Source organism: Pipra filicauda, unplaced genomic scaffold (genome assembly GCF_003945595.2).
Source record: "Pipra filicauda isolate LSUMZ 115617 unplaced genomic scaffold, ASM394559v2 scaffold1066_size80637_pilon, whole genome shotgun sequence".
NCBI lineage: Eukaryota > Metazoa > Chordata > Aves > Passeriformes > Pipridae > Pipra > Pipra filicauda.
Window position 1 is genome coordinate 59,050 of NW_024103503.1, and position 19,030 is coordinate 78,079.

The 19,030-nt window shown below is 53.9% G+C and overlaps 1 protein-coding gene across 1 annotated transcript; it reads right to left on the reverse strand.

Moving 5' to 3' along the window:
- Positions 1-11,143: 11,143 nt before the first annotated feature.
- Positions 11,144-18,683, reverse strand: LOC113988618. The gene is made up of 19 exons (XM_027722399.2): positions 18,371-18,683; positions 17,814-17,893; positions 17,496-17,621; positions 17,271-17,350; positions 17,033-17,153; positions 16,630-16,719; positions 16,121-16,225; positions 15,740-15,905; positions 15,181-15,275; positions 14,577-14,726; positions 14,228-14,382; positions 13,732-13,867; positions 13,513-13,647; positions 13,130-13,306; positions 12,709-12,864; positions 12,169-12,270; positions 11,794-11,896; positions 11,437-11,496; positions 11,144-11,350 (listed from the first exon to the last, which is right to left on the reverse strand). Exons 1-19 carry the CDS (start codon positions 18,498-18,500, stop codon positions 11,214-11,216), a joined length of 2,304 nt encoding a protein of 767 aa, XP_027578200.2. The 5' UTR covers positions 18,501-18,683; the 3' UTR covers positions 11,144-11,213.
- Between the last annotated feature and the right edge of the window lie 347 nt (positions 18,684-19,030).

Below are 19,030 nucleotides of genomic sequence, written 5' to 3' on the forward strand. Positions count from 1 at the left end.
ATTCTTGTTCTGCAGCTTATCTTGCTTTTCTGAGGCTTGTGATGACGCCTTTTTGCTTTCCTTATGCTCTCGAGCCAGTCGCTCCAGCTCCCTTCTGCAAGCCAAAGGGAAAACACCCCTGAGAGTCACCACCAGAAACCTGGGCTCGCTGTAATCCCAGCTGGCTCCACCCTTTACTCCTCGACCCTGAGGCCAGGCAGAACTGTCAGACCATCTCCGTGGACCTTCCTCAACCCAGACAGCTTGGGAACATCCCAAGTGAGGAAGGGTGGGAGGCGACCTCCTGGGCCAGCCAAACCTAAGCCTTGCCATCAGAAGGTATCAATTGTGCAGCTTCTCCCCTGAGGTTCACCCGGACACCTCCAGCACGCTGCCAAAGGCTGATCCACCATCTCTCTGCAGGGATGACTGATGCTACTCCTCTCTTGGTTTCCCAGTTTAGACCTGCCCACAAATTGTTAACACCTACTTATCCCTCCTCCTATGCTTACTTGGCTCCTTCAGCCCCCTTCTCCCTGGGCTGTGCCTGCTCATTAATGAGAATAATCATAGCAATCAGAAAGCAAAGGCTGCAGGAAGTCCCCTCCTGCAAATCAGGCTCTGAATCACCAGGTTTCCTGCTGGAACACAGCTGTGACCAGGGCACACTTGTGCTGTCTGTCCTGGGAACTGATTTGAAGCAGCCCTGGCCATCTCCTCCCAGTACAACAAACATCAGCCTGGGCTGAGAGAAGTGCTGAAACACAGGCTCACTTTAAGCAGCTTCCCCTCCCAGCTCCACACTCTTCCTGTGCGTCCTCCTGAGCTGGGCTGCCCTGCTGGGCCAGAGCTTCTCCCAGATTCACCTGCTGCTGCAGCTGAAGGGCAGCCTAAGCTTTAATGGATGGTGCTCCACCCTAAGGAAAGCCCTGGCACATCAGCACTGCAAGGACTTCATCTATAGCAGGACCAGGGTCTAAAGCAAGCCAGCTCAGCTGTGTCCCACACCAGCCCACACCACAATCCTGTGGGTTTGGTGAAGAAGGGGGACGATGAAGATGAGAACCAACATCACGCACTTCGAGACACTTCTGTGGGCAGTGGCAAGGCAAGCCCAGAGCCCAGCTCCCCGCAGGCCATGTCTAAGCCAGAGGGCTCACGGCTAAAACGGAGAGAAGATGTTACTCTCTCTGGAAAAAATTGCTTCCCAATATCCAACCTAAACCTCCCCTGGCACAGCTCCAGACCCAGCCCTCTTGTCCTACTGCTGCTTCCTGGCACAACAGCCCCCCCCCCACCTGGCTACACCCTCCTGGCAGGGACTTGCAGAGAGCCAGGAGGTCTCCCCTGAGCCTCCTCTTCTCCAGCCTCAACACCCCCAGCTCCCTCAGCCTCTCCTCACACCACTTGTGCTCCACTCCCTTCCCCAGCCTCGCTGCTCTTCTCTGCTCCTGCTCCAGCCCCTCCAGGGCCTTCCTCAACTCAGGGGCCCAGAGCTGGACACAGCACTCCAGGGGTGGCCTCACCAGCGCTCACTCCAGCCCAACAATCCCTTCCCTGCTCCTGCTGCCACACTCTTCCTCAGCCAGGCCACCATCCATTGGCCCTCTTGGCCACCTGGCCACACTCTGCCTCCTCTTCAGCTTCCTGTCCATCCCCACTCCCAGCTCCCTTTCTGCCTGCCTGCTCTCCAGACACTCTGGCCCCAGCCCGGGGGGCTGACGGGGCTTCCTGTGGCCAAAGGGCAGGACCCGGCCCTTGGCCTGCTTGACCCTCATCCCCTTGCAATCAGCCCATGGATCCAGCTGGGCCAGGTCCCTCTGCAGAGCCCTCCTGCCTTCCAGCACATCAACACACCCCCAGCTTGGGGTCACCTGCACATTTGCTGATGAAATGCCTGGTTCTGCAGCAGCTGCAGATGCTCAAGGGGCAGCAGGACCAAGTCAGGGGCCTGGGGGGGCCTGGGGGGCTTTGGGGTCCAGGAGGGTCCTGGGGGAGCTGGGGAGGGGCTTTGGGGATTGGGGGCACAAACCAGTACAGACCAGTACCTCCTCACTGCTCCCCAGATCTCTCCTGGAGCTGGGCCACGTTGTCATGGGACACCTGAGCCACCCCCAGTGCCCTCCCAGTACAGCCCAGTGCCCCCAGTACAGCCCACTGTGTTCCTGTCCCAGGGTGCTGGGTGATCCCTCTTTGAGGGGGGTTGGAAGGGATTTGAGGGGGGGCTGGGGGAGATTTGGGGGGGTGGTTGGATAGGAATTTGGGGGGGTTTGGGGTGCTTTGGATGCATTTAGGGGAGTTAAAAGGTGTGTTGGGAGGGCAAAGGGATCTGTAGGGGGAGGGGATTAAAAGGAAAATGGGGGTTGGGAGACATTTGTGAGGGGTTAATGATGTCTAGGGGGAAACAGGAGGGGCAGTACCACGAGCAGGTGAGTCCTGATAACCCCCTGGGGTTCCTAAGACCTTCTTGGTGTCCCTAATTACCCCCTGAACACCCTGAGACCCCCCTGGTGTCTCCAATGTCCCCAGGGCCTCTCCATGGCCATAATTCCTCCCAATTCCACTGTCCCCATACCCCACCCCACTGTCCCCAAACCCCAACCCTGATGTCCCCAACCTTCCATCCCACTCCAGGAGCCCCCCCTGGACCCTCTGACACCAAAAACATCCCCCATCCCTGCCATGCTCACAGAAAGGCCAAGGAGGTCTCCCCTGAGCCTCCTCTTCTCCAGCCTCAACACCCCCAGCTCCCTCAGCCTCTCCTCACACCATTTGTGCTCCACTCCCTTCCCCAGCCTCGCTGCTCTTCTCTGGATCCTCTGACCCCAAAAATGCTCCCCCTCCCATAGTAAGGCCAAGGGCAACTGGGGACAGTTGGGGGCCTTTGTGGGGCACTGGGTGATTACTGGGGGATGCTGGGACACACTGGGGGGAACCAGGGGGCACTGGGAGGGACTGGGGGGTTACTGAGGGACACTGGGAGGGCACTGGGAGGGACTGGAGGTGAACTGGGGCACACTGGAGGGCACTGGCAGAGAACTGGGGAGTTACTGAGGGATTACCAAGACACACGGGGGGACACTGGCAGGTTACTGGGCCATACTGGGGGTTACTGGGTGCTCACTGCAGGATCACTGGGCCATACTGGGGGGCAGTGGGAGGTCACTGGGACACACTGGATGGTCACTGAGGGGGTTACTGGGCCATACTGAGGGTAACTGGGAGGTCACTGGGATATACTGGGGGCACTGGGATCCCCTTACCCAGATGTGGCACATCTCCCCCCCTGGATTTTGGAGGGCATCCCTAGGCCCCCTCCCCTGGGGGCTGGGGGACCCCTTGAACCCCATTGCTGGGCTTTAGGGGACCCCCTAAAATCCCCCCCTCGACCCATCAAAACCTCCTCAAGGACCCCTCATCCCTCCCCAGCACCCCCTAAACCCTCTCAGTGACCCGCAAAACCCACCTGAGACTCCCCAAGCCCATTCAGGGACCCCCAATCCCCCCCACGGGCCCTCCAAACCATCTGGGACACCTGAAACCCCCTAGAGACCCCCAAACTGCCTCGAAGGTCCCCGCAAAGCCTCCCAGGAACCCCGAGCCTCCCCAGAGAGCCGCAAAGCCCACCTGGGACACCCCAAATCTTCTCAGAAAACAAAACCCGCATCAGAGCCCCCCAAAACCCTCCAGGGACCTTCAACCTCCCCCCTGAGTCCCTTCAGGGACCCCTCAAAACGTCCCCGGGAACCTCCGAACCCCCCCGCTAAACCCTCCCGAGCCCTCCAGCCTTTCCACCCACAGCCGCGCTCCCCGCAGCCCCCGAGGGGATCCCCAGACCCCGCTCTCGCCGCCCCCCCGCCAACTCACCCAGCGAAGCGCAGCGGCCGCAGGCGAGTCCTGCTCACTCCCGACCACGAGGCCAAAATGGCGCTCGCTCCGCGCGCCCTCCGCCTTTACAGACCCGCCCCGCAGCCAATCAGCGCGCGGCCACGGCCCCTGCCCGCCCTTCGCCACGCCCCCACCTGCGCGGTGCATTGTGGGAGTTGCAGTCCTTGCGGTGGGCCAGGATAGAACTTTTTGGGGTTTAGTTTTTCTGTCTTCTTTTATTTTCTCTTTTTTCTTTTCTTTCTTCTTTCTTTCTTCTTTATTTATTCCCCTTTTTTATTTTTCCTTCTCTTTTTTATCTTTTCTCTCTTTTTTCATTGTTCTTTCTTTTTGTTTGGTTTTTTTTTCTCATTTTTTCCTGTTTTTTCTTTCTTTTTTTCCCCTAAAGTCCAGACAACTTTAGAAATAAATTTAAAAGCCAACATAGTGCTATAAATGTAGGATGTAAATGTAAGGAAGTCGTAATGAAATCTCTGGCAAGACTTCACTCATACTGTGCTCACTAATACTTACCACATCATCAAAATCTACTTTCTTAAAAATGTGAGAAGACAGTTGATCCCAGGAATAAAAGTTATGAGCTGGGAAGACAAGAACAGAAAATCCCTTCTTCTGAAACAGTCACAGAAAAGGAAAATAACAGACACACAAATATGAAGTGATGAAAAGGAGGTCACACAAAGAAATATTTCAGATATATGCAGAAGAATTACAACCATTGCCCCATTCTTACTAATTCTTCCTTACTTTATTTGCTGTGATAAATAGCACAACTCTCTGCTTAAAACTGGGAGAATTTTACTCATTAATACACTACAGACTACGGAGAGTTTGTGTGCCAGTTCTGCTTCTCACTTGTTCAGTAAAGCTGAGCAGAACTTCTGATTAGACAGAAATGCCAAGTGGCTGCAGACTGGGCTGGAAGGGAGCAAATCACCCTGAAAAACAAAGTCCCAGCGCTCCCTGTGAGTGCAGAAGAGCAGGGATGGTGTCAGTAAAGACACCTCCTGAGAGGAACACAAACTGAACTCAAGCCCAGTTTTCTTTTTCCTTCTATCAAAGTTATTTGGGAAACAGTTGTGACAGTTTTTCTATAAAATGCAGGTAGAAGGCCAAATCTTGATTTCCTTAACTTTTGCTTGACTGACTTATTTGGGCACTTTTTCTTTCCCTCACTTCAATTATATGGCAAGACAGCAGAGAACTCTGGAAAAAGGTTTCTTTAACACAAGCTGGAAATTAAGAAGTTATTTTTAGTTTGAAAAAAAATTGTGATCTTGGCTTATTTTGCATAAAGGTTATATTACCTGATGATAGCAAAAAAGCCAACAAACAACATCAGAAATCTCAGACATTAAGGTATGTTTGGCAAGTATTGTTACTATAGAAAAGAATAAACTGCTGTATCTTCCCTTTCTCTCTCCTTTTCTCTCTTCACTCTCAGTGGTCTTTGTGTCTCATTGTCTCAGAATTTTGCAGGGATTTACATTTTCCACACCTTATAGCACAAGGATATCCCCTTTCACATGGTAGCCAAGCTACTGTTTGGTTGGAAACAAGCTATATGAAGGAAAAATATTTTAATTATGCAAAGAGTTTCAAGAATTCAGATATAAAATTTCAGATTTTTAAAATTCATTTTCGAAACTACAGAGAAAAATCCCACAGAGAAATTTTTTACTGTAAATAAATATATACAGTGTAAATAAAGAAATGCATGTTGGAAAAAAAATTGTCTCATAATTGTAAAACAGTGATCAGCAGTAACTTCACAATGGAACACTCCTTTGTCCTCTCTCACTCTCCCTTTTGTACAATCCTCCATCCAGTTCCATCAAGTACTTCCCACAATGGAAATTTCTGGAACAGCATTTTTTTTCTTGTCCTTGAAAAGAGAATGCTCCATGTTCACACTCATTAAAAGGCTGTGATTTTGTACCTAATGAGACCTCTCTCACTCTTCGATCAAACAAAACTTCTGTCTCAGTGAAATCTTGGCCGCTGAAGTAAAAAATAAAATTTCTTCTTATTTAATGGCACCCAGATTTCATTGAATGATTTACAAAGTGTGAAGGCACTGAACACAGCCCAGTGTAAAATCACCATTACACTCATCATTTACCATGCACTGGAATTGTAGAGCATTTAAAGAGTCATTGTAATAAACAGCACAGTAAAGCAAACAGACATTGTCCTAGTATGGAAGATTTCTTTAATAACTCTCACTGCTAATTTAATTCTACTTAAACACACATATCCTAGGGAATGCCACGTGCTTTTCAGCAGGATTTTATGTGTAAATCAGGATAATACATTTTCAGAGCATTAACTAAAAGGAAGCATGAACTAAAACCTATTTAACCAATGAGGTATTGCTTTTAAACTACCACAAGGTCATAAAAAAAGATAATTTCAAAGCTCTAAGTTTTCTAATCGTAATCAACAACAATCTAATGATGAAAGAAAGTCTATCTGAATGGCTGTCATAAACCTGTGCACAGCCTTGCTTATCTTTAAAGATCCTTTACTTTGTCATTTGGTAACATTTTCACTACCAAATTTTGCTATGCAAAACTAAAATGTGGCACTGCAATTAGAAATAACATTGTCTTACTGCTCAGTCTTAAATGAGCAGTGAAACTCAGATGCAGTTTTATTATTCTATAACAAAGTATATTTGTTAATATTAGGTGCAACTTGACAATAAAATTGGAAAAGTCTAAAATGTGCTGGAAATTGACCTTTTCCTTATTTCTCAGTCATCTGTCACACAAACTCTGTATTGGATTTATTCACTTTCCTGAAGTCTTTCTGCTGGTTTAGACCCAAACCTAATCCATCTGTTTGCAAGTAAACTGTTTCAGTTTAACTGTATCTTTGAGCTCTAAGGTTTATGGGATTTCTCTTTTCTTTGTTTTTGTTTTTCTTTTCCTTTAAAATGGTATGGATGTCACTCTACACTATTCTTACTCAACAGCTACACCTACACATCTCTCAAGATCAAGAGTTGTTGGGCTCTCACATTAGAATTCAAAACTGCCTTAAATTAATTGTTTCCATTGGCATTTATTCAACCAAAGCTGATTCTCCAGGATGGCCATGAAAAGGGAATGCAAAAGGGACACACCTACACCAGCTAGAAATGGAAAAGCTTTCTTGACATAAAAAAATAGAACCAACAACCAACCAAAACAAAACCCCAGAACAAAACACTCACAGTGTTCAGGGGGTATTTGCTCAATTCTCTCATTTCCAGTTGTTATGAAGAGAACAGCCAGAGGGGTTTGGAGCCTCACTCACTGTAAATCAGCACATTGGAACTGACTTTCTTGCAACTAAAGAACTTGGTGGATTCTGGCTCAATAGATTGCCAGTGGTTTCTATTACTATTATTAAACAAATTCTCTAAGTCTATCCAGTGAGTGCTCCTTGTCAGCACTTCCAACTTCTATTCTAAAACAGGTTCCAAAATGCAGGTGAGTCTCTCTCTATTCTTGGACTAGATCAGCTGTCCCTGATAGAATACACCACCATTCACAGGAAAAAAATGAAGTACATAATACACCTCTCACCTTCATAATATGTTAACTGTACATATATATACATGTTTTCATTCTCTAGTTGTTAAAGTTAACCATGTGACAAATTAGAAGCCAAAAAGGACATTTTAGTTAGTAAGAACTACTAATGCAAATATATTCTTCTGAACTTCCAGTCCTCAGCTGAGATAATAAATCATATTTTGTTCAACAGAGTGTTTGTGGAATTGTTACATGCACAGAAAAAGCACTTTTTCCTACTCCCTTCCTAGAGGCCTGACAATTGTTACAGCATCACTTATCAAGCTGCCCTGGCTGTCGGATGCATTCACTTGCACTGTGGAGTTAGAAAATGGAATCAGGCCTTTAATGGTACCCACACATTGAACTTCCTGCTGCTGCAGAACATCTGAGTGTCATTTACCACAGAATAATGAGCATTCTCTGTTAGGAAAAAACAAGAAAGGGAAGAGAAGAACAAATGTTAGACCTTGTGTCTGCTACAATTCACTGTCTTTAGGAACTAAGTCTTATTCCTACTCAAAAGAAGACTTGCTGTTTATACCAATAACACACACACACACGAAATTTTGGCTATTGGGGAGAAAAAATATTATTCATCATTTCTCCTGCTTTTGACAACAGTTTATGGTACCTGTAAATCTTGGTAAATAAACCAACCAACACATGAAGCAACCCTGCAGTGGCAGAGCTGACTGCTCTATACTGCAAACAGGAGCCAGCTCTCAGAAATTACTGATCTTCTAGAAAAGTATTGGGATAACTGCAAATTCCAAACGTTACTGTTAATTCTTGTGCCTCTGATACACTGGTAACAATTTCTGAATTCACCAGAAAAATGCTTGCCTTAGGAGTTTATAAGTTAAACCCCACTGCACAGAGCAGAGAAAGTCCCCTGCAGTAACACCTGCTTTCCAGCAGGGCCTGCAGTCCCCTCACAGGTAAAAGGATTGGAAGCATTCGGTTGATCAGCTGAAATCATCAGAGGACACCACAGCAATCTCCATGTCCTTTGCAAACCTTTTAAGATCTCAAACTTAAGATAAGACAATATTCTGCCCTACAAAAATAAAGAAACACTTTCCAAAATACCCAGTAAGACTAGAAAATAAAATAAAATTGTATGTCAGGTAACAATATTTTTAAAATCAATGAAGAGTTCACTCACATATCTGAGAGCAAAGCTGAGCTCAAAGATTATCCTGTATTTTGAACATATAAAGCACTCTATAAATGATTCATATTATTACTACTGTTCATCATTCCATGGAGAATGTGAAGTCAAAGGAAATTCTCTGTTACAAACAACAGCAGAATCACACAAGTCTAAGACCACAGATATGAGAATGAGATTAAACAGTATATAACTATTAAAAATATTGTAAGTGAAGTCAGGCATTGTCACAGGTAGCAGATTGAATATTCCCATCTGAGCCCTCTACAAAACCTAGATAAGACAGAATTACAAAAACCCCAGAAAATCAATGTTTTAATTAATTTTTTAGGGAAACTCCTTGGATTTACAAATTTTTATTCAAGTTTTAAATGAGCTGTTAAAACTGAAATGTTATTAAATCTGAAAACGGTTTTCCAATCTCCCCTATTTCCATGATGTGCTCTAACACGTGTGTGTGCAGCACATTTCAGTCCTGCTCCCAGGACATTTTAGCACAGATGAGGGATCTGGATTTTCTTCTAATTTGGGGATTCCTATAAACAATCTCTGATTTACTTACGGTGCAGGTCCACGCCATTCCATTATTTTGGTGTTCACAGAGTGGCACAAAGGGTGTTTTCAGTGATTCTTCTGGTAACACAGGACACACTTATTTTCTGAGGTTTTGTGGAGGGGGAGCAGTTTTGTAAAACTCTTTGTAAACCTGCCTTGTAGCCCAGTCCCTTATTGCTCCAATTCTCCCTGGATGACACCGTGCCACAGCACCAGAGCACCCGGACAGACTCCAGCAGGGTGAAGGTGGAATGGTTTCATGGAGCCTGATGGATTCACTTTGGATTTCACTGAAGTTTACACAAGCCCCAGACCCTGTTTTAGACACAGCAATGAAGGCAAAACTTCTTATCCTGCCAGAAGAACCACCACGTTTCACACATTCCACACACAGAATCCTGCAGGAGCAAAGTTCTTTTGTCTGACATTACTCTCATGGACCCAGGCTGCTCAACCAGCACCACAAAAATGCATCCACATTCCTTGAACTCAGCTCTTCAATTGTACATCAAACCCTCCTTCTGCACCGTTGTGAAACTGTCCCTGGGTGTGATTTGGGAGCAGATACAACCCAGCATACCTAGGTAGCCTCATCTCCTCGGATGGTAAGATTGATGGGGAGATAGACAACAGGTTAGCAAAGGCATATAGTGCTTTTGGAAAGCTTCATAAAAGAGTTTGGCGAAACAAATACCTGAAGAAAAGTACAGAGATCAGTGTTTACAGAGCCACAGTGCTGTCTACTCTATTCTACGGATCTGAATCATGGGTCATCTACCGCCACCACCTGCGACTTCCATCCGTGCTGCCTTGCACAATCCTGAACATCCACTGGTCAGATGATGTGACCAACACATCTGTTCTAGAGCAAGCAGCAGTCACAAGCATTGAGGCCATGTTGCTGAGAACACAGCTGTGCTGGGCAGGGCACGTCTCCAGCATGAAGGACCAACCACCGCCTCCCTAAGATCCTGCTCTATGGTGAACTTGCCACTGGCTGCTGCAAGAGAGGAGCCCCAAAGAGAAGATACAAGGACTCCCTGAAACAACATGTCAGCCTTGGCCATATTGATCACCATAACTGGTCTACTCTGACCTCCAGTCGGGAGGCCTGGAGACACACCATCTATAACGCGGCTGATGCCTTTGAGAACACACACAGGATCACTCTTGAGGAGAAAAGACAACGCAGAAAGAATCGTACCTTGCAGAATATACCACCTAAGGAGTCTTTCTGCTGTGCCTTTTGCAACAGAACATGTCTATCTCATACTGGCCTTTTCAGCCACCAACGCTCTTACAACAAACTTGGGTAGTGCCCTCCCCAAATCTTCGTTCACGAAGCCCAGCCATGATGAGTATTCTTACTGGGTATAACTGTGATATATGTACATCTATATTTTTGCTCTAGCTCTGCTGTTTGGTTTTTTTTTTCTCTCTGGGAAGTAAGCTTTTTCCCTGGGTCTCGGGGACTTGGCGGGAAGCCAGGTCCAAACCAACACATGGCTGCAGCACAGGGCTTGCTGCTGTGCCACCTCCTGGGGTGCTGGGCCTGGGAGGACACAGGGGTCACAGAGTGGGGCACCGTGTGGGGACACAGGGATAACTGTGGCTGCCCAGGCTGGAGAAGAGAAGGTTTTGGGGTGACCTTACAGCCCCTTCCAGTGCCTAAAAGAGGCTCCAAAGGAGCTGGAGAGGGATTTTGGACGAGGGCCTGGAGTGACAGGACAAGGGGGAATAGCTTCACACCAGCAGAGGGCAGGGTGACATTGGCAGTGGCCCTGAAATGGGGTGAGAAGGCTCGGGCAGCAGCTTGTCCTTTAGCCAAGGCGGTTTCTCCCGGGGAAAGCCCCAGCCAGGGCTCAGCTTGTCCCACAAGCCTGGGGCCAGGGGTGCTGAGGGGGGAGCGTCCCACTGCCTGCGGGACAGCCCAGGAAGGACACGGTCGGCTCGGCACACTCAGCACCACACAGCTGAAGGACACCAGGGCTTTGGGCACGTTGTTGCAGCTTTATTCAGCCCCAGTCCTTTAGCCAAGGCAAGCTGCACCTCTGCCGGGCTCACGGCCAGCAGCAGCGCAGTGCTCGCAGGAGGCCTCTTGGTCTTTGCTGCACGCAAGGACTCCTCAGAATGGAGGTTGTCCGAGCTGCCAGGGAGCTGACAGAGATGTCCCAGTCATTCTCCAAGGGCTGAAGTGCTGTGACAGAGAGAAACAGAGCCCAGATAAAACCCCACGTCTGCAGAGAGCCTTTGGATTCCCAACAGACCGCACTCCCCACTCACCACTCAGGATGTCAGCCTGACTGTCCGTGGTCTGCTCCCTCAGGCGCCGTGTGATGAGTCCTGGGCACAGAGCTCCATTAGCCCCTGCTCCCCAGCCTGCTCCCAGCAGCAGGGCCCCCAGTCCTCCCCTCCTCCCCCTCAGCAGGGCTGAGCCCAGGAGCCCCCAGAAGCTCAGGGCAGTGGGACTGAGCAAGGTGGCCACCAAGCCCCGCTGCGTGGGCAGGGTTGGCAGAGGGAGGCAAGGCCCTGCCCGGGGTGGTCGGGGCTGGGGCAGCCCCAGGACTGCCCCTCGTTGCTGGGGCAGCAGCGGCACAGGGGCCAGGCTGCCCCAGAGGCACCACAGGGGCTGGCACTCACCGATGAACCTGACGGCCGCCAGGCGCACGTTGGCCTGAGGGTCCTGCAGGTAGGGCAGGCTCTGGTGGATGAAGTCTTCAGCCCTGCTCCTGCTCTTCTGCAGCTGCAGAGAGAACAAGGCATGTCTCTCCAGGGCTGTCACTGGGGCAGTTGGCTGGAGCAGTGCCTCCCGCCAGCACCCCCTGGGACGGAGAGGCCTCCCCTCCTGCTGGCTACAGGGAAGGGACAGGGGCCTGCAGAAGAGCCCCTGGGGCTCTGTTCTTGAGGGCAGCAACAGGGATGCAGCTCCAGGCTCTGCCCAGCTGCAGAGCCCCCAGCCCAGACATGGGATGGGGGCAGCCCTCCCCCAGCCCGGGCCCCTCAGCTTGTCCTTACCAAGCACGCTCCAAGCTCCCACAGCCGCTCTCTCTGCAGCAGGTGCTTGAGCGTCTTCCACTTCAGCAGCTCGGCGGCAGCAAGAAGGGCTTCCCTGGAGGCCTGCAGGACAGCATGAGCTCAGGGATGGCCCGGGGGCCTGGGCAAGGAGGCCTCTTGGCTTTGTTCCTGGGGGATCCTGCCTTTAGGAAGCTGGGACATGCCCTAGCCCAAATGTCTGGGAGCCTTTTTGAGACAGCCCTGGGGGACAGGCGTGAAGGCTCAAAGGCCTGGCCTCTGACACAGCCTGTGGGGATACCCCTGCTCAGGCCATGGTGGTCACGGGCTGCTGCCAAGCCCTGCAGGAGCAGGCAGGGCAGGTGTTACACAGGGCCGTGCCAGCTTCTCTGCCCCTGATGTCGCTGGCTCCGCACGGACCTTCCCACGGGCTGTGCTGGGGGAGCGCTGCCCGCTGCCAGCAGCCCCTGCCCCGATGCCCAGGAGCCCTGGGGGTGTCAGCCCAGCCCTCTGTGTGTCAGGGCTCAGCCTTCAGCGCTGTACCTTGGCCACGCTGGGGACCTGGTCGCTCATGCGGAAGAGGAGAGGCACCAGTGCCCGCCACACCTCCTTCCTCATCCTCTTCTCATCCCTGCCGACCACCAACTGCAGCAGCTCTGCGAGCATGCGGATTGACAGCTCTCGCAGCTCGCTGCACTCCTGGCAGGAAGCAGGAAAAGGGAGCTTTGCAAACAGCAGCTCCCTGCCCACAGTGCAGAGGGCCGTGATCATGGCTGTGGGGAGGGCAGCGGCTCCAGCCTCACATCCCAGAAGAAGCAGCACTGGGCTGCACGGCCCAGAAGCCATCCCAGGAGAGCCCAGGGGAATGGAGCTGGCTCCAAGTGCTGCTCGCAGGGCTGGGTTGCAGGGCAGCTGTCATTGCCCAGTGCCCATCTGAGGGGCTCAGGCTCCACATCAGCCTTACCGAGTCAAAGAGGGGCAGGAGCCTCCCCACAAGCTGCACAGCGATGAAGCTGGCCTTGGTCTTCTTCAGCTGACGCAGAACGTTTCGCAAGGCCAGCAGGATCTTCATCTTGGCGTCTTCGCTGCCAACTTGCAGGATCTTCATCATGCCCGGCAGGAAGAGTTCAATGTTTCTGGCCTGTAGAGAGAAGAGAATGTCCATTGGGTGAAGAGGGCCGTGCCTGGAAAGCTCCACAGGCAGCCACCCCAGGCCCACCATGGCAGGGAGGGCGTTTGGAGCAGTCACCCCACGTTCTGAGTCCCAGGTCAGGCCAAGCCACTGCTTTCCACACAGCCCCAGCCCCCGTTTGCCGACAGGGCTGCCCCTGACACCGCCCTGCTCACCATCTCGGCTCTCTGCGACAGCCCGACGAGCCCTTCCAGCAGCAGCCCGGCCGTCCTCACATTTGGACAGCCCTGGTGGCTCTCGACGTCGGGCTCGTCAGCCAACTCCTCCCACTCAGCCTTCCTGGAGGATGACTGCAGGAGCAAACAGAGCCGTGAGGGGCCGGCAGAGCCTGCAGGGCTGGCGGGAGGGGACCAGGGCCTTTAGTGGTCACTCACAGCCATGGGCTGGGTGCGGGGGCCTTCTGCGGAGCAGCGGAAGCACTGTCTGTGCAGCAGGTTGGCAAAGTCCTCCAAGATCTTGGCCAGTGTCTCTGGCATGGAGGACATCAGCTCCCACAGCTCCGGCGCAGTGCTGGAAGGCAGAGAAGGCAGAGCACTGTCAGCAGGGCTGCCTCAGCCACAGTGCTGTGGCCTGGAGCAGCCCCCCAGAACCTACCCCTTGGAGCCCTGGCCGCGCGTCCCCGGGGGCCCTGCCCACGCGGGCAGGATGGGGCTGAGGGCGTGTTCCCCGTGGGGCTGGAGCACCGTGCTGGCTCTGGGCTGGCTGGGCCAGCTTTGGCTGCTGTGAAGCAGGGCTGGAAAGCGTGGGGGGGTGGAGGGCCTGACTCTGCAGGCTGTCCCGCAGCATTCCTTGGCTCTGGCAGCCAGAGAGTCTTGGGGTCCCTCTCTCCACAGGGAACAAGCCCACCCTCAAGGCCATCAGGGCCAGTACCTGTCTCCTTGAAGAGCCGCCTTGCACAGGAGGATGACCACTGTGGTGGGGTAGAGGTTGGTCATCAGGCGAAGGAGTGACTCCGCTCTCTCCCACGCTGCCTGTGTGCTGCAGTATGGCAGGCTCTCAAGGATGCTGCTGACTATCTTGGGCGCCTGCAGGGGATACAGGTGAGGATGGCACTGCCCCCGGAGTGCAGCCATGTGCTCAGTTGCCCTTCCCATTCCTCTCTGCTGCCTTGAGGTGGCTTGGGGGGCCCAAGTCATGTGTGCTTGGGAGGGAGGGATGCAGGGAGGAACAAGGCCCAAGAGGGCTGAAGGGCACGACAATGCAGCCACAGGCCACTTACGTCCGTCAGCCAGACGTCCGGGTCTTCCAAGGCCACATCCAGCAGGCTGCTGGGCACCTGCTGGTCGAGGATGCTGGCATCTCCCAACGCCTCAATGGCCATGAGGATGACATCCGTCCTCTCGTGGGACTGCAGGTATTTTCCAAAGGCCTATGGCAGCAAGGAAGGAAGACGTGTCGCGCTGAGCGCCCTGATGGTGCTGCTTGGCTGAGCAGATCGAGGGGCCCTGGCCGGACGTGCCCACCACTGCTGACAGCAGTGCCCACAGCAAAGCTGGCAGCAGTGCCTGCAGTCCCTGCATGGCAGAAGATGAGCAGAGAGGGCCCTCCTGCTGGGGGAGGAGGGCTCATGGGCACAGGCTGCTGGCCCCACCGAGAACCAGGGACTTGCTGGTGGCCAGGAGCACTGGAGCTCCTGCTGGGGCTGAAGCTGCTGCTGGGCCACTGGAGTGCAGCCCTCGTGCTGTCCCTGCTCAAGGACGGCGGGAACCCTCTCCCCAGGGAGCTGAGGGCACGCCAGCCCCACTGCTGCGGGGTCCTTTGGCTCACACCAGTGCCCTGCTGGTGCCACGGACAGGAGTCCCAGCAAGGGCGCAGCTCCGTACCTTGGCACAGTCCCTGGCGCTCAGAGAACACAGCGCGGAGGTGGTCACGGCTTCCCGGTGGACTTGGTCTGCTCTGTCCTTTAGCCTGGATTCGACTAAACACCAGGGCAAACACACAAGAGTCAGGAAGGCAGAGCAGCTTTGCCAGCAAGCTCACCAAACCTCCCTGGCATCTGCTGGCAAGGGGCAGGACAGGAGCAATCCAGGATTTCCAGAGAGCATCAGGAACAGCTTCTTGCTACAGGCACTGGAGGGACCAGCCAGGGTGGGGGATCTGCTCTTCCCCACCAGGGAAGACGTGGCTTTGGGACAGGGAAGTCTAGAGGGGCTTTGGCTGTGGGGCCCACAAACCAGTGGGCTGCAAGATCCTGAAAGGAAGGGGAGGAAGGAGAGCAGCAGCAAACAGATCCTGGCCTTGAGCAGAGCACTCAGACTCTGCAGCAAAGTGGCAAGTGGGAAGCTCTGGGAAGCAGCTGGGAGGGGCAAAGGAGGTCAGGAAGCAGATCTATCAGGAGACAGAGCAGATGAAGCCCACCACTGCTCTGCCTTTTTTACTTACAGATGAACTCAGCCAGGGCAAAAAGAGCATGGAAAGCTGCATAGCTTGTCTGCTCCTCAGAGAACCGGAAAAGGATGAGACGCCCCAGCAGCTTTCCTAGGAGCGGGAGCTGGATCTCCCCAGAGCAGACAGGTCCAGCAGTGCCTCTTCCGACGTTGGCATGGGCCTGGATGAGGGAGGCATGAGCAGAAGGGCTGAGGGCACAAAGGTGGTGCCAAAGCCCCCCACTCGAAAGTCTGCCCAGGGCTGGATTCCTGGAGAGACCAGGCTTTGCAGAGCCCTGCGTCCCTGTCTCTCAGAGCAGCCATGTGGGCAGCAGCCCTGGCATGGAGAGCAGCAGGGATGGGGGCAGGGCCTGGCTGGAGGGGGCCTGGTCCTTACCTGCAGAGTGGAATAGTCGGACAGCACACGGGTCAGCACATCGATCCTTGCCATGGCCCTCTCCCTCACAGCCTCTCTCTCGCATCTGGTAAAGTCCAGCAGCAGCTGAGACAAGAGAAGCAGCGGGTGAGCCCTGGGAGCAGACTCCAACACCAGCAGCACAGCTCCACTGCTGGGCCGTGCTCGCCCCATCCCTCAAGGCTTCCTCTCCCCTCCAGCAAAGCCTGCAGTGGGGTGTCTGCCCCTGGATTCCCGCCCAGGTTGGGAACACAGGCCCAGAGCCAACCTCATGGCCAGGCAGGAGGGCAGGTGCCACCCTCTGCAGCCCCTGTGCTCCACAAGAGCCTGGGGCCTGCCCCGGCTTCCCCACAGGAGGTGGGCACCCTCCCCGCAGGGCACTCTGCCTGTTCAGCACTGCTCTGGGCACCACTCAGCCAGGAGTGGGCAAACCCTCCCCTCCAGTCTGAGGAACAGCTCTGGGACTCCCCCCCTTTTTGCTTGTGCCAGACCTCCAAGATGCCCTGCAGCTCCTCGCTGACTCGAGAGGCAGGAAAGCTGAGCACCACTGTCCTCAGCATGCTGTCCATGGAGTTCAGGGTCTGCAAGGAACACAGAGAGCAGTGGCAGTCATTCTACTGTTCTTCCCAGCCCCAGGAGAGCCATCTGAACCCCCTATGCCACAGGAGGAGGAGGAGGATGCCCACACTTCCCTGGAGAGACATGGACATAGACAGTCTTAGAGGGCAGAGCAGCCTGTGGCACGGGATGCGGCCAGGCCCATGGGAAAAGGACAGAGGCATGAGGGTGGGAAAGACCCTGCCCTGCCTGGGATCCCTGCTCCTGTGGCACCATGGGGTAGCCAGGGAGCAGGTCAGAGGGGCTAGAGGCCTCTGGAGCTTAGCCAGCACTTACCTTGATATAGAGGGCAAGGTCTGCTTTTGGCATTCCCTTCTCTGCAGGCAGCCAGAAGACACTTGAGAAACACGCGCGGAGGAGGCTTTTGGCTTTGCCCTCCAGTGCTGTGTCCACCAAGCTGCAGGGAGAGGGCAGGACACTGGTTGCACACGGGTGCTGGGAGCAGCCCCTCGATGACTCATGTGGGTGGCATCGGACCTCTGGGCCAGGGGGCCCATGACGGATGGGCAGGTACCTCAATTTCTCCAGAGCCAGCATGGAAAGATGCCGAAGGTCTGTGCACAGGTGGTCCCTTGGCTCTTCTTCCAGCAGCGCCTGCAGAGCACAACCAGGATGGCACCTGCTGGCAGCTGCCAGCACCCAGGGCCTCCAGTCCCTGACCCGCCCAAGCGCTGTCCACACAGGCTGCCTGTGCCAGGGGGCTTTGCTCCCTTTGCCACATTGCCCAGAGTGCCCTCACCTTGATGTTCTCTGCCAGCTGGTACATGTCACAGAACAGATCCAGGCCCTGGGTCAGGCCGTGCTTCAAGGCGCTTCGGCACAGCACGGAGATGCTCTGAAGAAATGTGGCCTTGTCTCTCTCCTCCTGCCAGCCGGGGGACAGAGACACAAACACGGATTGTGAGTGGGCGGACACAGCCAGCGGGACCGCAGCACTGGGGGTGCAGTGCCCTGCAGGAGAAGCAGCCCTGCCCTGCCAGCACCCCTCCAGCAGCCTGGCAGCACAGCCCCTGCCAGCAGACAGCAGCACAGCCGCCCTCCAGCTGGCCCCAGTTACCTTGTTGGGGCTGGTGACAAAGGCCAGGATGGAATCAACAGCTTCCTGCTCCTCCTTGTAGATGGGCAACCAGCTGGTATCTAAGGGGGGAAAGAGCAGGGAGAGCTGCAGAGGGTCCAGCGAGAGGAGGGGGCAGAGGATATCTGGCCTCAACCCAGCTCTCTGCCCACTGCCTTGGCACGGCCTTCCCTTGCAGCTCCTGGCTGGAGGGTGCCCGGCAGAGGAGCTGCCATGCCTGGGAAAGCCCCAGTGCCCCGGGCTGAGGAAGGCAATGGCAGACAGGCAGGAAAGGCCCAGGCTCCCACAGCACGGCTGCCTCCTGCCAGCCCAGCTGGCCCTCACTGCCCACAGCCCAGAGCCCCTCTGCCCTGTCCTTCTTTGGGAGAGGCTGTGCTGGGGCCACGCTCCAGCCCTGAGCAGTCCCAGCTTTCAGGCAACATCATGGCTGACCCTGGGGACCCCCGTTGTCAGCTGGCCAGGAAAGTGGGATCCTGGTGTGCTACAGGGTGTGCTGGTGGGCCCCAGCCCTGCCCAGCCCCACAGGGCCCCTCACTCACCGAGCTTGAGGGGCTGCATGGTGGTCACCTCGTAGGAGGATGGAAGCTGCAGACCTGGAGAGCGGCTCTCCTGGGAAGAGCTGTCTTCCATCCAGGCCTGCCTGGGGCAGGCAGGGGGTCTCCTCTCCATCCTGTGAATCAAAGAACACAGGGGAGCCTGCCTACGGAGGGCGTCCGAATGGTGGAGTCGAACACCCTCGGGAAAAATGCCGCGGCCAAATCGCCTCAGGCAAAGTGCCTCAGGCAAAAGGCCTCAGCAAAAGGCCTCAGCCAAAAGGCCAAGGCAAAGTGCCTCAGGCAAAAGGCCTCAGCAAAAGGCCTCAGCCAAAAGGCCAAGGCAAAGTGCCTCAGGCAAAAGGCAAAGGCAAAGTGCCTCAGCCAAAAGGCCAAGGCAAAAGGCCTCGGCCAAAAGGCCAAGGCAAAGTGCCTCAGCCAAAAGGCCAAGGCAAAGTGCCTCAGTCAAAAGGCAAAGGCAAAGTGCCTCAGCCAAAAGGCCAAGGCAAAGTGCCTCAGCCAAAAGGCCAAGGCAAAGTGCCTCAGGCAAAGCGCCTCGGCCAAAAGACCTCGGCCCAAATGCCTCAGGCAAAAATGCTTCGGCAAAACGCCTCAGCAAAACACCAAGTTCCCACAGGGCCACCAAGGGTCGTGGACAAGATGTGG